Here is a 17,473-nt window from a genome sequence, read left to right as displayed (position 1 = left end):
AAATTTTTTATTGTCAATGAGAACTGGTAGTAACCTTCTGGTTTTGTATCAAGCACATTTATCTCAGTCTTGCAAAAGTCTACTTATCTGGCATGGAACTCTGCCTGAGAGTAACAAAATTCCCTGCCCAGGGAAACAAAGAGCTTCCCAGGATACCTGCTTTTCTGCACCTCCCAGCTCGTGAGTTGCTTTCCCACGTAAATACCCCCATCTTGTGTTCACTTGTAAGTACTACGAGAATCGGCCACAAAAACCCCACCCAAAACCCAGACCTATCCTTGATGGTGTCAATCATTAGCAGGTATTGGATCGAATTCCAGGCAATAATGGTCCATCCTGCTGAAGCTTGTTCTCCCTGTGCTGGACCGCTCTTCAGCTGACAAATCTAAGGCATTGATGTCACATCTGAATTGCTAGGATTGACTCAAGAAGAAAACCCTCTGGCAGAGCTGATACACAAAGTAAACACAACAGGTCAGTGACAAGAAAAACCAGGTAGCTTTAAAATTAAGCAAAATATATTTTGAGTTCTCAATGTAACACATCCCTTCACCAAGGCAAGGGCATCACAGCTGTGCTGTGAAAACTCAGTCACTTCTTTTTAACTTTTTCCTCTTTCTTCTGACAGATCTGACTCCAGATGCACTCAGCGAGACTGGATAGTGGAACAAGCTGCAGCAGTGCAAAAGCTGCTCTCACACTGCACTTCAGAGTGAATGAGCAGGGCCAGACCACAGCTGCTTCCAGGCCAGAGGTGATGGTCTCTGACAGTGTCCCTGAAAGGAAAACTGGTACCATGGTACCAACATGGGCCAAGCTCAGTCTGTAGCTGGTGAAGAAGAAAAGTGGGTTTTTTCCTCAGGGACTGACAAATTTCATACGTAGTTCTGAAAAAAAATCCACTGGAGATGGCTTGGTAGACTGTTTTTGATAGCTTAGATAGCCATGAAGAGAAAAATAAAAAAATCTGTTGAAATACCAAACTAGAAGGCTTTCCTTTTCTTCTTTTTCCCTCCTGCCACCTTATTCCTGACACCAATAGCCTCTTCTGTGTCATCATCATCGTTCCGAGATCGCTTCTTCTCTCCCTGCTCCCGTAGCTCCTGCAATGCAATCGACAGATTGACCCAGAGTTTGACACCTGAAGAAATTCAGACTGTAACAGCGGGGAGCCAAAAAAAAGCCAGCACCCACCATTCGAGCAAACCTCTGGGCCTCAGCCACACGCTCTGTCAGCATCATAACTTCTTCCTCTTGCATGGGGAATGCTGGCAGCTTCTTGCCAATCAGGTGTTCAATGCGCTGGAACAGCTCTACATCATACCTGAGGACAGACGAGGCACCAGCTTGCATCAGCCCTCCTGAGAGGGCCCAGCTGTCAGCACTCACAGACTTCAGCCCTTATCTCCAGCCCACAGATACTGTTAGTTTGTGCTGATGGTCTCACAAGCAGCTCAGCTGCATCCAAATGATGCCGTTTGGCACGGCTTCTCTGATTTATCCGGCTCATCTCATCCTTGCTCAGAAGTATTTGGTAAAGATTTTCTTTTTAGACAAATACTTCACTGTTTATAAAACACCCCCAAAGTTACTTAACCTGCATTATATATTTAAAAAATGTATAAATATATTGTATAGTCCAGTTATAAACCATTCTGCTCAATGAATGCCTGCTTCTAGAATTTTTCTAGACTTTCCTCCCTCCCCACCTGGGGCTTTGAATTCTCTCCCCTTTAACTGAATAAAACCAACTGGCACTTCAAAATGAAAAGTAGCATTTTATTCTCACCCGGGATAAGGTCAGATATTTTCTGCTCTGAAACACAGCTGGAAAGAATAAGTCTGTTAAATCTTATCACTTACTGTGTGACAAAGGTGATAGATTTGCCAGATCTCCCAGCTCGAGCTGTTCTCCCAACACGATGAATGTAATCCTGGAAAGAATTTTCTTGATAAGCAACAATATATGTTCACCAAAGACAGAACAGATCTTATGGCAGATCAGCCTATATATTTTCTCTTCAGGAAAGAACATGTGAAAGAACATGTGAAAAGAACATGAAAGAGAATGTCAAGAACATACTGCCAGCATTAAATGCTCAGGAGGGTGTGCAGCATCAGATTTTGAGAAGAGGCCTAAGTGGAGGCACAACTTCAGTTTTAACATTTGAATTCTTCTTTCTAAATGAGAATAACAAATCCAATTATTCCAGACTGCAGGATAAAAGTTGCAATACATGACTTTTGCAAAGACTTCACTCTCACTTCCTTGGAAAGCTAAAACTCACTATCACTTTCTTGGAAAGCTAATATTCACAGCGATCCCATGCCTGCATTTTCAGTCTTGGAATCTAGTGCTCTGCATAGTGCAGAAAAACTCCATCATCCAGAAAAACTCCCTGACAAGTAGACTTAAACTTGGTAAGCATGGTGAAAGAGATGATGATTGAGGATAATTTAGAAGAGTCTGATCTATTGAGCATCTTTAGTCAATATGGTTCCAGGCTGTTTTTCCAACTTTTATACTACATTATGGAAATTAAAATACTCCCTTCTCCATGGAGGATTTGCAGAGACAGGATTGTAAGAAAGGATCTGTTGTATGGATTAGATGAGAGAGAAGAGCACAAAGACCATAATATTACCATTCAAGCTGCTGCCCCCATCGTTTTTTCCCTTACTTTTGTGCCTTTACAAAAGGAGTGCCTTCAAAAGACCTATCATGCTTTCTTCTGTTTGCAAGGCACAGCATCTTAAATCTCTGTAAGCAACAATAGCAATTCCTGAAGTGCAGGTTAATGGTATGCTTTCTGGAACTAAGCTGGGAAACAGTCACATCCCTGAGATAACCCCATACTTTCCATACAGAGAGTTGGTAACTTACTTTCTTTTCCTTTTGCTGTGCTTTTGTGATATGAAGATGAGACATATTAAGGACATCTTTCTTAACCAAATGCTTGTTGAATATCATAATCAGAGAATTTTTTTTTTCTTTTTTTTAAACACAGTTTAAAAAATATGAAGGCAGACCTGGATCATGGACACAGAGATGACTACATGAAACTAGTAGTATGTTAAAATTGTTTTCAAAACCCTTTAATGTAAAAAGGCAAAACATACAGTCTGAGCAGAAATGCAAAGACACGGAGCATTCCTTACTTCCCTCTTCACTTACAGGATCACTTCTACAACCTAGGCCATGAGACCATGCAAACAGAGATACCAACTCAATAGCAGAGGCTGAACTACACCTTTTAACATACTGAATCACGAATTAGGCTTCCAGTCAGCGGAACAGAGAAAAGATGTCTCTGTTTCTTTGTCCACCCGCTCCCAGTGACCAGAAGCTCTCAGCTGGCACACAGACAGGCTTACCTTAGAATGGGTAGGAATATCGAAGTTTATCACCACATCCACGTGTGGAATGTCCAGACCTCTGCTTGCAACATCAGTAGCCAGCAGAATGGAACGTGCCTTTGCCTTGAACTTGTTTAGAGAGCCCAATCGCTTATTCTGCAAAAAGGATGAAAAGGGAATGAGAGAATAACACTCATTGTAGTTTCTAGTTAATATGCTCCTGATAAGATACTGGCACAAAAGAACTGGGGGGGAAACTATTCAAAAATTTCACTTCTCTAATTTCTTTTTTAAATATTACAGAATCAGCGGCAACATGCACAATAGGTAAATTTCTATGGATCAGTCCACTCCACTAGCTGTGAAATACTCCTCCTGCAAGGCAGGTGTGACTCAGTGTGGTGCAGCCCATTTCCCAAGCCCCAGGCCCCCTGCCTACTCTATTGTGAAGGCTCATGCCCATACCTGACTCATCTGCCCGTGGAGGGGAATGGCAGTGAACCCCAGGTTGCGGAGCAGTAGAGCAGTCCTCTGAGTATTGTTACATGTACTACAGAATATCATGAAAGAGTTACCAGCCAGTTCATTCAAGATATAAACTAGGTAGCTGTCCTGTAAAGAAACAAGAGAGAGAATTCAAAAAAACCCAGAGATAATCACATGTGCAACATTAAGTCTAGGACTCAGAAAATGACAAGATACTGGACAGATGTGGGAACAAGAAAAGACAGTAAGAGAGAAGAAACAGAAGGGCCATTACCTTGAATTTGGAGGGGATGAAAATATAGTATTGCTGTAGTTTTTCAACAGTCTGATACTTGGAAGAAACAGCACATTTAACAGGATTCTTCAGAGCAGCACGTTGGAGTTTTTGAACCTGGTAAGATCAATGAAATTTAGTTGGACAGAGATGTTGTCAGAAAGTTGTATTAATACAGTCTAGTCAAGAGGCTAGCCTGATGGAAGGAGAACTAAACAAATTAGTCTGCTCCCACCTTCTTGGTCATGGTGGCAGAAAACAGGAATGTCTTCCTGTCTCGAGGAATCACTTTTAATATCTTGTCCACCTGTAAAAAAATAAGGAAATGGAAATACTAAATACTATGAGCAAGCAAGACACAAGCCTTCCACAAATATAAAGATCATCCACATGAAGACTAATGCATGTGTAAACATACAGTAAGAACAAACTTTTTCTCTTCTAAGGGAAGGTGTAGGCTGATATCTTGTTGACAGTTAGGCAGTGTGAACTCCAAAAGTCCAACAACAGTGCAAATATCAGGCAATGTTTCTGCAGGAATGTGTGTGTGATTGTTTTCTACACTAACTACATTCTGCATCAGGCACTCCAGAGACACCAGTGGATTTCCAACACAAAGTGCCTCCTGTCTTGGCAGAGCTCTGCAGAACTCTATGTTCTAATCCCACCACAGACTTGTGTGTAATTATTAAATCTTAGTTACAATTTACCACTCATTTCTACAGAACAGCTCAGTGTTTCCTATGTGCCCATATGAAGCGATTTCAAAGGGACTCATCCAGCATTCCAAACTCATCTTTTGGCAGATCCCTACCTCTGTCTCAAAATCCATGTTAAGAATCCGGTCAGCCTCATCCATCACTAGGAACTTCAGAGCTCGTAAGTTGAAACCCTTTGTGTTCTCCAGATGATCAACTAGACGGCCAGGGGTTGCTACCAACAGCATAATGAGGGAAAATTCAGAATGAAAGCACAGGAAAAGATCCAAACAGGCAAGACAGCTGTCCATTACAGAAATGGGATTCTTTGCCCAGGAAAAGTAAAGATTGCTTTGTGGGAATAACTCTTTCCTAGAGTATCTTCAGAGAGTGTTCTGAAATAAGACTAATGGAGTCAGACTCTCTGAAGAACGTCCTAAAAAGAAGTGACACAAAAAAAGACAGTAGACAAGCTGTACTGTGAAGGATGAGACCAGCATTTCAAATACTTGAGGAAAATGAAAAAACAAGCCAAAACCACTCCAAGTCTAGCAGGAATGCTTTGGAATGAGCTTGTAGCAACAAAGTTACTGGTGGATACTTTAGAAACATTAACAAGCCAGTACTCAGAGCTTGGGACAAAACACAAATGAAGGATGTACTCTCCTTCCTTTGGCTAGCTGCAGTTTGATAATATTCACACTCCACAACCCCAGCACGTCAACTTACCAATTATAACATGTGGTTTCTTGGCTAAGGCCAGAGATTGAGACATCGTGTCAATTCCACCCACAATAACCGCTGCAGGACAAACAGAGTGGTGTGAATCCCTCAGTGCAGCACCAGCCCTCCCCTGGCACTGTAGTGTTTACTCCAACTGCCCACCACCCACAGCAATTCTGTACAAATGAAAAGATACTTATTTTTATGAGAATTTACTTTATTTTAGCATATCTGATCTTCCTAGGCTTCTTAAGCCATGCAATTAATTCCTTACTGGCCACAAGTATTTTATTTTCACAGCTGCAGAGCTACAGGTGGAATCTATTCCTCGCAGTTCAACTCAGCTGCAAAAATCTAGGAATTCTAAAAGTACCCACAAAGCTTTTTTGGAGAGATTATCTAAAGAATCAATACAGACAGTCTGAAAGGAAGATTAAACTACATTACATCATAGGCGGGAGCTCTATGCAATTTCACTGGACATAAACCCACTATTGAGAACACTCTCTTCTACTTCCCCCTTTAACTATTCAGACACAGAATGCAGAAGAGCTGTGGACTACTCCATGAGGAAAGACCACACAGTCTTTTTTTATCAAAGCTGATACCAGATCTGTCTTCCAGCAGCATAAGCTTTTCTCACATTTTGTTCAACCCCTCATACAAATCCTCTATTTTTATCTTTGCAATCTCAAGCTGACAAACTTCAGGTATTTCTTCAGAAAAACCGGTCCAATACCGTAAAAACTACTTACTGCTTTGAACACCGATGGAGGATCCAAGAGCTTCAAACTGCTCGGAGATTTGGAAGGCCAGCTCCCTTGTCGGTGTGAGCACAAGAGCAAATAATCGCTGAGGTGTTTCCAGCAGGGCTTGGAGAATTGGCAAAGCAAAGGCTCCTGTTTTTCCAGAGCCAGTTTCTGCCAGTCCAATGACATCTCTGCCTGAGAGAAGGAGCAAGGGGGCAAAAAACTGTTATACATCCAGAACAGAGAAAGAAGACTTTAAAGCACTGTGCTACAAAACACAGGAACTCCCTAAGGACAGAAAAAAAGGCAGACACAGAAGGCAAAAAAAAAAACCAAAACAAAACCAAACCACAAAGGGCCAAACCAAAGAATTTCAGAATCTATCTGAAGCATTTTTAGACTGTGATTTTATTTATACAATGATTACAGTCTCAATAGTCAATTTTCTAGTTAAATCTCTGTTAATATAAAGGGTTTCATACAAACCTTAGGTTCAAAATAAATTGTACTTTATAATGTCTCAAATCTGACATCAGTTTGCAGCTTAACGACTCTACGTCACTATTCTAGTCCAAATGTTGTCTTTTTACTGGCTTACAAGGAAAGAGACTGTGGTGTTTGAGACTTCAGTCACACAAACTACAGGACAACAGCACTACCACACCCACACTTCACAAGGCACAATTGTGCCATTGATTAACAGGGTAATCTAAACCACTTTTCAGTGTGAAGGGTAGGACAGAACGTCTTTTGCCTCAAAACAATGTAGGCAACAGGGTGGAATTCATCAATAGAATCCATTATCACCTCCTAAGCTCATGCAGCCCAGAAGAATATGCTGTCAACACACCTTACACTGGAAACAATTTCTCAGGCATGCAGTCTTACCTCTGTATTTTGTTGTTTTTTTTTTTTTTTTTTCCCAAGAGATTCTTACACGTATAGCAAAAGAGTCTGACAAAAGTTAAATGCTAGGACAGAGCAGATACTGAAAGTTTGTTCCCATTCTGTCACTATGCTGTTCCTTTCCTCCTTGAGAGTGTTTTGGGGGAATTTTGTTTAAGAAAATAATATTTCTAGAGGAAGAAATGTCTGCTGAATTCAGTAATTTATTTTTTTGTAATTCTAGAATGCTTGCGGAAAGTCACTGTGGTTTGGTTTATTACCCATTTCAGAAATCTAATTTCAAAGAGTTGCCTGCTCACAGCAAAGCAAATGATACACACTAAGGAAGCACTCATGCCATCTTCACTTTCAGTCACACACACACACACACAAACAAACACACTCTGTAGGTCTCTATCAGAAGCAGCACAGTCCAAAACCTACTGGAAGCTTCCTGTGTATCCCTGAGTATTTCAGGAACAAAATGATCCATGTGGACTAGCAGTTCGAATGATTAATAAGATTTCTATTTAACACGGAGTGTCATAACTACACAACAGGAGTGAACACTCAAGGAACAACGTTTGTACCCACTTGAAGTTTGTGACTGCAGGCAGAGTTATAGGATGAGCTAGTATTCCAAGCTCCACCTGGGAAGGACACAGAATGAATAGGAAACCTACTTCTAGCCAGAGATCCTCAACAATGAAGAAGCTGGGACACACTCATCCCTGATCCTTCTCACTCAGCAAAATTCATTCACACAGAGCTCCTGGAGCAGTCCTCAGTTCAGGATCAAAGAAGTACACTGCTCACCTTGGAGAGCCACTGGAATAGCCTCAATTTGGATCTTCGTTGGCACCTTCCATCCCAACTGGTCACAAGCTTCACACAGGACATCTGTCACTCCCTGTGACATTAGTGACAAGAGAAAAGGGAAACATACATCACCAAAAAGACCTAAATTAAACCACAGAGTTAAATTAAATACATGCTGCAACAGAGCCAACTTGTCCCTAGCGGAGACAAACCCCACCAGGCCCCCAGGTGCAACTCTCTGAAAGGGCAGGCTGCTCACAGCGATCCCCACTTCCACCAGTAACTTCATCGGATTTGTTCAAAATCTGTTAGAGATGACTGTCACAGGAAGAGTATGGTCGGTTTTACCCTCGTTTACACAAGGAACTCCCCTCCCCACACACATCTATCTCCACCTCAGCGGTGACCCATGACCACAGAAAACAAAATACACCGCGTCAAGTTAAGACAACTTGAGGACAGCGGCGGCCGGCCGCGGAGCGGCGGTGGGAGCAGCAATGCCAACCCAGCGGGGCAGCGGCCGAGTGCCCGCACTCTGCCCGGGCCCGGCCCCGCCGCCGCGGGGCGCCGCACGTGTCTGCGCCGCGGCCACACGGGCTGGCCGGCAGCTCCCCCGGCCTCACCCGCGCGGGGGGAGCGGGACGCTGCTCCTCGGGACAGGGCAGCGAGCACCGACGGCAGAAGCGGCTCCGGCCCAGCCTCACCAAGTCCTTGAAGCTCCGCGGCTCCTCCGCCGCCGGCTCCGGCTCCTGCCCCGGCTCCGCCGCCGACCCTTCCTCCTCTCCGGCCGCCATCTTAGCCCGTCCCCTCCGGGTGCAGCGCAGAGCACTCTGGGAGCTGTAGTCCTCCCCGGGGCGCGACGGGATTTGTAGTTCCGGAGGGAGAGTCAAGCCGAGCGGAGCGGGAGGATTCTCCCTCAGCTCCGAGAGTGCCCGGGGAAGGGGGAGCTGCGCGTCTCCAGCCGCCTCTCCTGGGACAAGGACACCCTGAAGTGGCTGTGGGAAAGCCTGTCCGCCTGCCCACCCGGCGGTAACCCCGAGCGGCCAAGCCTCAGGCCTGCACGCAGCACTGCACGGCTTAGGCAGTGCTCGATGCTGTTCCCAGTTCACACCCTCTACAGCTGTGAAAGAACAGGCAAAATGAGCTGGCCAGGCACAAAAAGGCAAGAACATGTATAAACTTACATCCATAATGCATACAGAGAACTAATCATGTGCTTCGGATGTGTTGGTATGAAATATTTTGAAGCACTAGTGATGGGAAAAGAGAAAAGAGCTGTCATCGTCCCACATTGTTTTCCTGTTTATGATAAGTGCTAGTGTGAACTTTTGAAGTGTGAATTATGAATTTTTTTTTCCCCTCTGTCTCTGGGAAGTCTGTCTGGGCATGCTCCCAGTGGAAATGCTGATACACTTCAGCATCTGTCCCTGGATTCTGAGCGTGGCATTTCCTCTGCGCCCAGAACAATGAGGAAAGTGAGAGGAAATGCGAACGAACTCTCTGCGTGACAGGGAAAGAAGAGGAAACCTGAAACAATTCATGGGCAGGAGTCAAAATGAAACTGCTGCATCCCACTGTGCTCAAAAAGACCCAAACCCACTCTGTGTAGACACTTGTTGTTACCATATGTTTCAAAAATTACAGCAGCCTGACCATCAGCTTGCTGCTTATCGTTAGTGCTGAAGGTTAAGCCTGGCCAGCACGTAGACATCAACCCACGTAAGGGTCACTGGGATGCCTCAGGAAATGGAGTCAGGGATGTGACAGGAAGTCACTGCTTGTGATTCTTTACTGAACTCCTTGCCCACATAATGTGGTGCTGTTTTAGTGGGGAGCAGGGTGGAGCAATTCTATTCTGGTGAAATTCCAGTTTGTGTAATTCCCTATTGCCAACAGATGTATTTGAATGAAAGTTTTCTCCTGTCCTAAACTGCTGTTGGGAGTATTCATGCATGATAAAATAAATATACAGCTTCTAAGTAGTATATATATATATTTTTTTTTTTTTTTTCAGCACAGGACACTGCAGATTATAAAGGATATGTTACAGTCCTTAGCAGGGGCAGGGTGAGAGCATCCCCAGCAGATGAATTTTAGTGCAGATATGATATCAGCTGTTTCATAAGGGGTGCATAATGAGATGAGATGGACAATGTGTACAGGCACATCACCTCCAGGAGTGCAGAGAGACACTGACACAAAAGTGCTTCATATTCATTTATTCGAATCAGCAGTGTACTTGTTCATTTCTGGCAAACAGGCATGTGTATCAAAAGCATTTGAGTCCCACTCTGGGGAACCAGAGCTTTTATTCTTCTTACAACATATTAAAACAAATGTTGATATCATGAAAAGAAGAGACAAAAAGGACAGGGATTCAAGCTTTGTGACACAGAGTGCTGCCCTTCCTAAGAATTTGGTCAGTGTTACAGAATTACAGAGTAGGTTTTTCTGATCATTCGCATTTGTGTCTGAGCAGGGAACTTTCCCTTATCCACTTGGGCATGCTTGTGGAGGGAGTTACCTCTGCATTAACTCTTTGAGTCACCTCAAGCTAGATTCAGGGTCTCTTCCTTGTACCTCTTTCAGATACTGACATGATCCCCATCATCACTATACTTGGGCACTTCTCAGTGGGTGATCCCAGACACATCCTGGTGAGGTAGGGAAGTGCTACTATCCCCGTTTTTAGACAGGGAACTGAGGTACTGATGGCTCAAAATCACAAAGGGCATATTTAGCAGAACAGTCACTTGAACCAGGGTCCCAGTCCTTGCTCCTGTTTTGTAGGGGCTCTGCCACCAAATCATCCTACTCCTCTCTACCCCTCCTGAATATTATACCCACACGTATTTCACTAATATGAAGCCTTCTGTGGGAAGCATTGCTAGGAGTACGTGTAGCTTTCCATGACTGCTGCCTCCACCCTCACAGGTGATCCACTGTGGGTCTCACAGGCTGCTCAACTGCATGGAGAGCGGCACCTCCACCTCTCAGGTGTGCTCCCATCACATAGCACCAACCTACCCTTCCCTTCCTGCTGCAGGAGATAGAACTGCTTCCTTCCACCAGTGCCCTGAGGCTGACTCTGCTCCCAGGGCCACTCTTCTTCTCTCTGTTTTAGCTCCTAAAATCTATTGTCACTGTTTGAACTGTGTTTCACCTGTTTTATTACTATCAGCATTCAGGTCATGCTTTCATTTTCATACAGGGATTTGCCCTCCCTCACAGCAAAACAGCAGGTAACTTGCTTTCACATGCTACAGACTTGCTTTTACTCTAAAAACAACAGCTTTCCTTTGGAACAGAGGCCTCCATTAAAAAAAAAAAATATATATATATATATACACACACACACACACTCTTAAATACAATATCATTAGATTAAAATAATTCTATGTAAATAAATAGAATACAAACATCACAGTTCTCAGTCTGGAGAGGTTTCTCCAAAACTAATAAATTTTGGCCCTGCTATTTCACCCTGGGATGGTGAACTACCCATACAGTCTGTCATATCTGGAGCTGCTTCTTTCTACAGCCTTTCCAGATGTACCTTGGTAATGGGATTGTACTCTACTGGAAATTGGCAGCTGCTGGCTTTTTTAGGGTACTCCAGCCCTTGTACCATACACAGATACATAAGCTGTTTACAAACCAGGTTCAGTCAGCATCAGGTATTTCATCTACCTCCTGACCTACTTCTTTTTGCTGCCTTGGGGAAGCAGAGCAGTGGGGATGGCTGGGGAAAAAGGGGTCTGCAGAACGTCCGCCTCACAGTGTCAGCATCGTGGACTGTAAAACAACAGGTAGCAGTACTAATGGTCACAGTTAACAATGTAATGCCTCCAAACCCAGTTTTAATATGGGCCAAACACCTTTTCAGCTGGATGGTCTCAGGACCTCGGCAGTGGATTTAGCACCCAAGGTGAGTCTCCTTGTACATGGGGACAGCTCTGTTCTGGACTCAAGGAGATCACAAACTTCATCCATTGCCCTGGTGCAGGTCTCGAGGTTGTCAGCCAGCTTCTGGATTTTGGCCTTCAGCACAGCCTGGCTTACTTTAGTGACCTCCTTTGTGTATTCTGGCACGAGGAAGCTGTGGGAGCCGCAGAAGACCATGAAGCAGACGGAGTTGTAGAGTGAGATGGATGCCCTCTTCTCTGACTGCCGCAGCGCAGGGTCACCTGGGCCCTGCCCCCGGCGAAGGAACTCCAGGCAGCCGAGTATTTCCCTCATCTGTTTCCGACAAGTCATAGCAATTTCCTGCACCTTCCTCACCTCCCGGGAATTGCAGAGCACTAAGGAGAGGTCAGAGGTGATGCTGACGGCCCCCCCAGCCGTGGCCAGGCCCAGACCCACGGCCGACGCCAGCAGAGAGGCTCCCAGCGTGGCCGGGCTCAGGGACAGCCCCAGGATGGCTGTGACTGCCCCGGCAGCAGTCAGGGTGCTCCCGCTGACGTTGGCAATCAGGGACCCCTTGCGGAGCTTGCTGAGTTTCCGAGCTGCCTTGTGGAGGTGAGCAATTTGGCCACGCAGCCGCCGTCTCTGATCCAGCAGGGCGACATGGAAATGGTGCGTGGGGTCTGGTGTCGGCAGAAAGGCAGCACCGTTCCTCTCCATGGCTTCTGTCCAGAAAAAGAAAAGTCTGGGTTGGAATTTATGTCAAAAAACCCCCGTGAGACATGCTCATCCTGGACCACCATTTCAGGGATGGCATCCAGCCAAAATTTTATTGCTGCAGCCCAGATACAAGAAAGGTTTTCCATCTGCACACACGTGCACACTCACGTCCACACACATACCCATATGAGTGTGTACATTTAATTACGTATTCCATTGTAATTTTCAGACAGAGAAACTCTAGAATGTTTTTCTTAATCGCTGCAAAGACTGAAATATCCTAAGGACTGGGGTCAGAGGTGCTGTTTCCATTATCTCTGTGAAGACACAAAAGGTCTTTTGAAACCCTGGGGACAGAAATTCCCCCGAGATTAGGTGACTCAGAGCCCAGAAGAGTAATGCTGCCAGAACTAATCTGTTATCCCCCGATGGGATTCAGAGGATCTGCAATATAGAAGGACATCTTTCACAAGAAAGGTCAGACTCCAAGAAGGTGAAAGGCACCATCCCAGATTTTTGTTTAGGGGTGATTTCCTATTAAAGAAAGATAGAGGGAAGCTGCTGAGTGGAGTCTATGTTCGGATTTTCCATATAGGAGGTGAGGAGCTTATTAATGCCTTGGATGGATATTGTGAACATCCTTCCTTTCTTTAAGCTTCAGCAACTCAAGGCCCAGCAGGATTTTTTTCCCTATTGTAACCTGGTGTCAGTGTATGAACAAAGATGGGAACTATTGTTCTGTGGTGCTTAGTCCAACCTGTGGTCATAAATACCCAGTTACAGTGGCAGGGAGCCTCTGAACCTTGTTTAAAAGAGTTGTGAAGAGCACATTAGAAAAGCAGGCCCATATTTAGTGTGCACTCCCTGGCAGATGGGGAAACAGGGGAAATACAGAGGCCTGTGAATAGAAAAAGCTTGAAAACTGGGTCTGGAAAACCTCCCCTGGCAAGATAGCAGGAGAGGCTTCGCTTCTAGGAGATGAATCTTCAGTGTTTCTGTGCTAGACAATCTCTGTTTGCTGTCTCTGTTCATTGCCACAAGTGCAGAAAGAAATGTTCCAATAAATATTTTCAGGTTGCTCTACGGCTGCAAAATGCTCTACAAAGGAAGCCAGCAACTTCAATCCTGCTTCCAGGGAACCTGAGGCAACAGAGCCAACAGAGCTTACAGGAGTGGTGTAGCTGAATGTCTGGGGAAAGCAGAGTTTCTGTGCTTCACGACACTGCATTGTGCACACAGCTGTGCTGCCTCTGCACCTAGCAAGGTCCAGCCAATTGAGCTGAGAAGCTGTCTGGAACCCATAATGCCCTCACAGCCAAAAGAGGTCTCTGTAGCAGAAAGACCCTGTCACTAAGCCAGCTGAGCAAAACTATTCATTGCTGCAGGCACCTTTTCACTTCTAAGTCTTCTGTACTGTGGGAACTGAAGGTGCCTGGTTCCTCATTAAGTCAGACTATGTAGCTAGGGTACTTGGGGCTTCATTCTGCAAAATCCTCATATTTCAGAAGGAGAAAACTTTGTACCATATCTCTCCATCCAGAAGTTTATTCATAAATAATTCTCACTGCAATCTTTTCCCCTTCTTCTGGCTTCTCCTGATCCATTTTATACCTTTAAGACACCCCCTATGCCCTTCAGAAAATGCCTCCAAGTCTCTCTTGGGGTCATTGGGTTATTTGAATCACTTAGTACAGTGCTTCTCTCAACTGGAGTCTGTGTCCTATTATTTTTACACTATAATTAGAAATAAAGCTGGAAACACAATGGATATCAGCATTGAAATGAACAATGATCATATCACAAATAACTTAACAATAGATCAATACGATGATCATTAAATATGTCAATTCCTGCAGCCTCTTAACAATTTGTTCTGAAGATTTAGTTGCTGAGAGCTGTCTCAGATAATAACAGTGACTATCTCACTGAATTATTAGAACAATCATTCCATATATAGCATAGGCCATGCAGTGATGCAAATCTTTTGACATTGATTAATGCCAGCAGAAAGGAAAAAAAAAAATCCAACTCCTGCTCTCAGAGAAAAATTTCCCAACACCAAAGGTATGTATTAGTCCAAAGCCTGCAAACACTCTCCTGATAGAGAACTCAGAGACACTCAAAAAATTACTGGTTCAAACTTACCTTCAGTTTCCAGCCACCCTCCCAGAAGACAAATTTTGATCTGTTTCTGGAGGAGACCAATTTATAGCTCCTGCGGACCAATTGCTGCGATAGGAATGCTTTGCCTCATTCTGGGAGTTTGCCATTTCCTGTTCTCCCTTGTGCAGAAGGATGTGACACACTGGAAAGTGACCTGTGGGACAGTGAGCACACATCGTGTTCAGGAAACGATCCCTGCAAATGAACATTGTGTGTTCACTTTTCCTGAAGTGTAGGGTGGAAAAAAAGTTTAAAAATCGCAGCCTATTCCTGGCTCTGAGGTAGTGCAGACATTCCCTGCAGGGAACAGTTGCCTTTCCTTTTCCCTGAAATAGCAAATGACTTTACTTTGTGCTGGAGCTGCCAACTGTTTGACGACTTAAGTTTCCCTCCACTACACATCTAGAGCCAGGGGAGCTATCAGCCAGCCAGCTACTCCATTCAAGGCCAGTGTACTTTTAAAATCCCAGCTCTTTGGGAAAATCCATAAAAGGGAAGCAGCCCCACAGCAAGATCACTGCTCTGAATTCCCTCCTCTTCTCCGTCCAGTACATAAAAACATGCTGCAAAAGGAGTGATCACCCTGTGGTTTTACTCTGTTTCTTAACCATAGGCACCACAATGGTTGAGAAACAGCCCTCTTGTTTTCCTGAAGCGCCTGCCCAGCAATCAGTAATCAGAAAGAAAGGATCGTTTGGATTCCCTGTTCTGCTGCCTGCTGTTGCCTGGCAGTTGTGCCATACAGATGTGGCCAGAGGGAAAAAGTGATGAAGGTATTGGGGAGAAACAGCCTAAGTGCCACTCCTGGTGCTGTCTTCCATGCTGAACCAGGGCCAGTTTTAATCAAAGATTCTTTTGGTGGGGTCAGGAAAAATAACTGTTTTGCTGGTACTCAGTGGTATTCCAAAGTGACATGGGTCTTTATTGACACAGGACCTGTGGTCCTGGGAACAGTTCTTTTGAGCAGCTGTGCTTGAAGACGGGGCATCTAGTTTCTTGTTTGGTGGATTCTTGCTCTTCAGGACTATTTGTTGACAGGGAAGCTCTGATTTTGCCCCTGACCTATTTAATCTGAAAGCTATCTAGCTGTCACTGAATGGTGAGGCTTTCCTGTTGAATTTGTGGGATGTGTAGCCACACAATTGCTGGAGCTGACTTTAAAAGGGGCTGAGACTGAGAAGCAGCAGGCTTCTCAGAAGAGGAGAAGGCTAGGATTATTAATTTCAACAGCAACTTAGTTTTCAATTATGTTAAAATAGGTGTGAAACAGTATGTCAAATGTTTTTTTCAGGGGTGGACCTATAGGAGATGAAACATGAATGAAAAAATAAATAGCATGGGAGAGTTATTTCAACCTGTCACAGACATGAAAAGAGAAAACAACATTTTGAAGATGCCTAAATATGCAGTCCTGGTCTGTTACAATTTGTACATACTGCACGTTAACAGGAAGGTGAGCTTTGACACTGAAGGAAACTGTGCTTTAGCCCTTCCCTTTGTTTTAGCAAGCGTATGCTTGAATTGGAGCCCATCTGCCTTGGCAAGGGTTTGCAGCTGATGGGGAGTTCTTTTCTCACATTCCCAAATAGAATAGGGCACTTTTTTTTCATGTGACTTCATCTGTGTTAGAATTTGTGGATACTGCAGACATGTCCTTGTTAGGACAGCAAGTTTTGGTAAAAGTGAAATAACAAAGAAAAGGAAAAAAGGGGTCTAGAATGAGCCTAAGATGACAACAGAGTTTTGGATGCTCTCCTTCGTTTCCCAGTTCTCTTCTTTCAATATATTCAGCTGCAAAACGTTGTTAGAAATCCCTGCAATGCTCAGTCTGTGGGCAAGGACCTGATTAGGTGAAGAAGAGACAACTCCTTTTTCTTAGACTATTCCCTCACAGACTTTCATGCCCACCAAAAGATCTGCACTTCACTCAAGATCAGATGTTGGTCTCAGCCGAGGATGGTTTCTCACAGGAATCATCCCTGGGCTCCTTCACCATTTAAAGAGAATGTTTCCCCATAATCCACCCCTATAATAAGGTGCACACCCAGAAAGTATGGACTTCACATGAGGAGCTACAGATGTCAATGTGATTTTATAAAAAGAAACATTATTTCCTAGGAAGTGGCCCTACCAGAGTATTTTGCTGTGTGTTCCTGTCCATGCTGACACTCTCACAAACATCATTCTGGTGAGACTGCTGGTCTTCTCTCCCACTGATAATTAGAAAGACCAGCTCCAGCAAAGGTGAGTAGGTGGGAATGGGAGCTGGATTGGAGGAAAGTGTCTTCTCTCAGCACCTGCCAAGGACTGAAACGCTTCTAGTGCCATTAGTACACTTGCCCAGATGTAAGTACATCTGCTGGGTCACCAAGTAGGTTCCAGGAGCCTGCTTGGAGTGAATGTTAGCTTATCAGGGATCTCCAGATGTGTGGAGTAGGTCAGACCTTCACTGGGTGGTTCTACAAGCTGGTGGAGGCGTGACCACACTGCCCGCTGTGCACTGCTGCCTCTTTGTTGGTGACCTGCAAAGTGCTTGGGCTTGATGGTGGAAGGGGCACAGCAGGTGTTTCACAATGACCCTGGCCAAAAATGCTACCTCTGCTCCACCCTTTCCCATCTAGCCACATCCTCTTGAAATGCCTGAGGATACTCAGTGGGAGCAGGTGACCAGAAAAGGGAAGGAAGGATGTTTTATT

General features: G+C 44.5%; 2 protein-coding genes across 3 annotated transcripts; both read right to left on the bottom strand.

Moving 5' to 3' along the window:
- Nucleotides 1-496: 496 nt before the first annotated feature.
- On the bottom strand, nucleotides 497-8,825 carry DDX47 (DEAD-box helicase 47). 2 transcript variants are annotated; one of them, XM_038154855.1, is made up of 12 exons: nucleotides 8,696-8,825; nucleotides 7,989-8,082; nucleotides 6,294-6,482; nucleotides 5,545-5,616; nucleotides 4,932-5,050; nucleotides 4,353-4,424; nucleotides 4,118-4,234; nucleotides 3,823-3,969; nucleotides 3,376-3,513; nucleotides 1,864-1,934; nucleotides 1,195-1,324; nucleotides 497-1,103 (listed from the first exon to the last, which is right to left on the bottom strand). In XM_038154855.1, the coding sequence occupies exons 1-12, from the start codon at nucleotides 8,783-8,785 to the stop codon at nucleotides 984-986; spliced, it is 1,359 nt and encodes a 452-aa protein (XP_038010783.1). In that variant the 5' UTR covers nucleotides 8,786-8,825; the 3' UTR covers nucleotides 497-983. The 2 variants fall into 2 exon arrangements, with proteins under 2 accessions (XP_038010783.1, XP_038010782.1); XM_038154854.1 differs by having other exon boundaries at nucleotides 8,615-8,800.
- Nucleotides 8,826-10,134: 1,309 nt separating this feature from the next.
- On the bottom strand, nucleotides 10,135-14,888 carry APOLD1 (apolipoprotein L domain containing 1). Its single transcript, XM_038154856.1, has 2 exons — nucleotides 14,760-14,888; nucleotides 10,135-12,619 (listed from the first exon to the last, which is right to left on the bottom strand). Exon 2 carries the CDS (start codon nucleotides 12,612-12,614, stop codon nucleotides 11,874-11,876), a length of 741 nt encoding a protein of 246 aa, XP_038010784.1. The 5' UTR covers nucleotides 12,615-12,619; nucleotides 14,760-14,888; the 3' UTR covers nucleotides 10,135-11,873.
- Nucleotides 14,889-17,473: the final 2,585 nt, after the last annotated feature.

Source organism: Motacilla alba, chromosome 1A (genome assembly GCF_015832195.1).
Source record: "Motacilla alba alba isolate MOTALB_02 chromosome 1A, Motacilla_alba_V1.0_pri, whole genome shotgun sequence".
Classification (NCBI taxonomy): Eukaryota; Metazoa; Chordata; class Aves; order Passeriformes; family Motacillidae; genus Motacilla; species Motacilla alba.
The sequence above is the reverse complement of the archived record's forward strand: the minus strand, read 5'-3'. Positions and strand labels throughout refer to the sequence as shown.

What these genes read in the sequence shown, in the direction of transcription:
- DDX47 (XM_038154854.1), bottom strand. Translation starts at nt 8,785, where the DNA reads ATGGCGGCCGGAGAGGAGGAAGGGTCGGCGGCGGAGCCGGGGCAGGAG. An exon ending in CTGCCACCATGACCAAGAAG is followed by an intron (nt 4,235 to 4,352) that starts GTGGGAGCAGAC and finishes TGATCTTACCAG; the next exon opens with GTTCAAAAACTCCAACGTGC. An exon ending in CCCAGAGGTTTGCTCGAATG is followed by an intron (nt 1,104 to 1,194) that starts GTGGGTGCTGGC and finishes ATTGCATTGCAG; the next exon opens with GAGCTACGGGAGCAGGGAGA.
- APOLD1 (XM_038154856.1), bottom strand. Translation starts at nt 12,614, where the DNA reads ATGGAGAGGAACGGTGCTGCCTTTCTGCCGACACCAGACCCCACGCAC.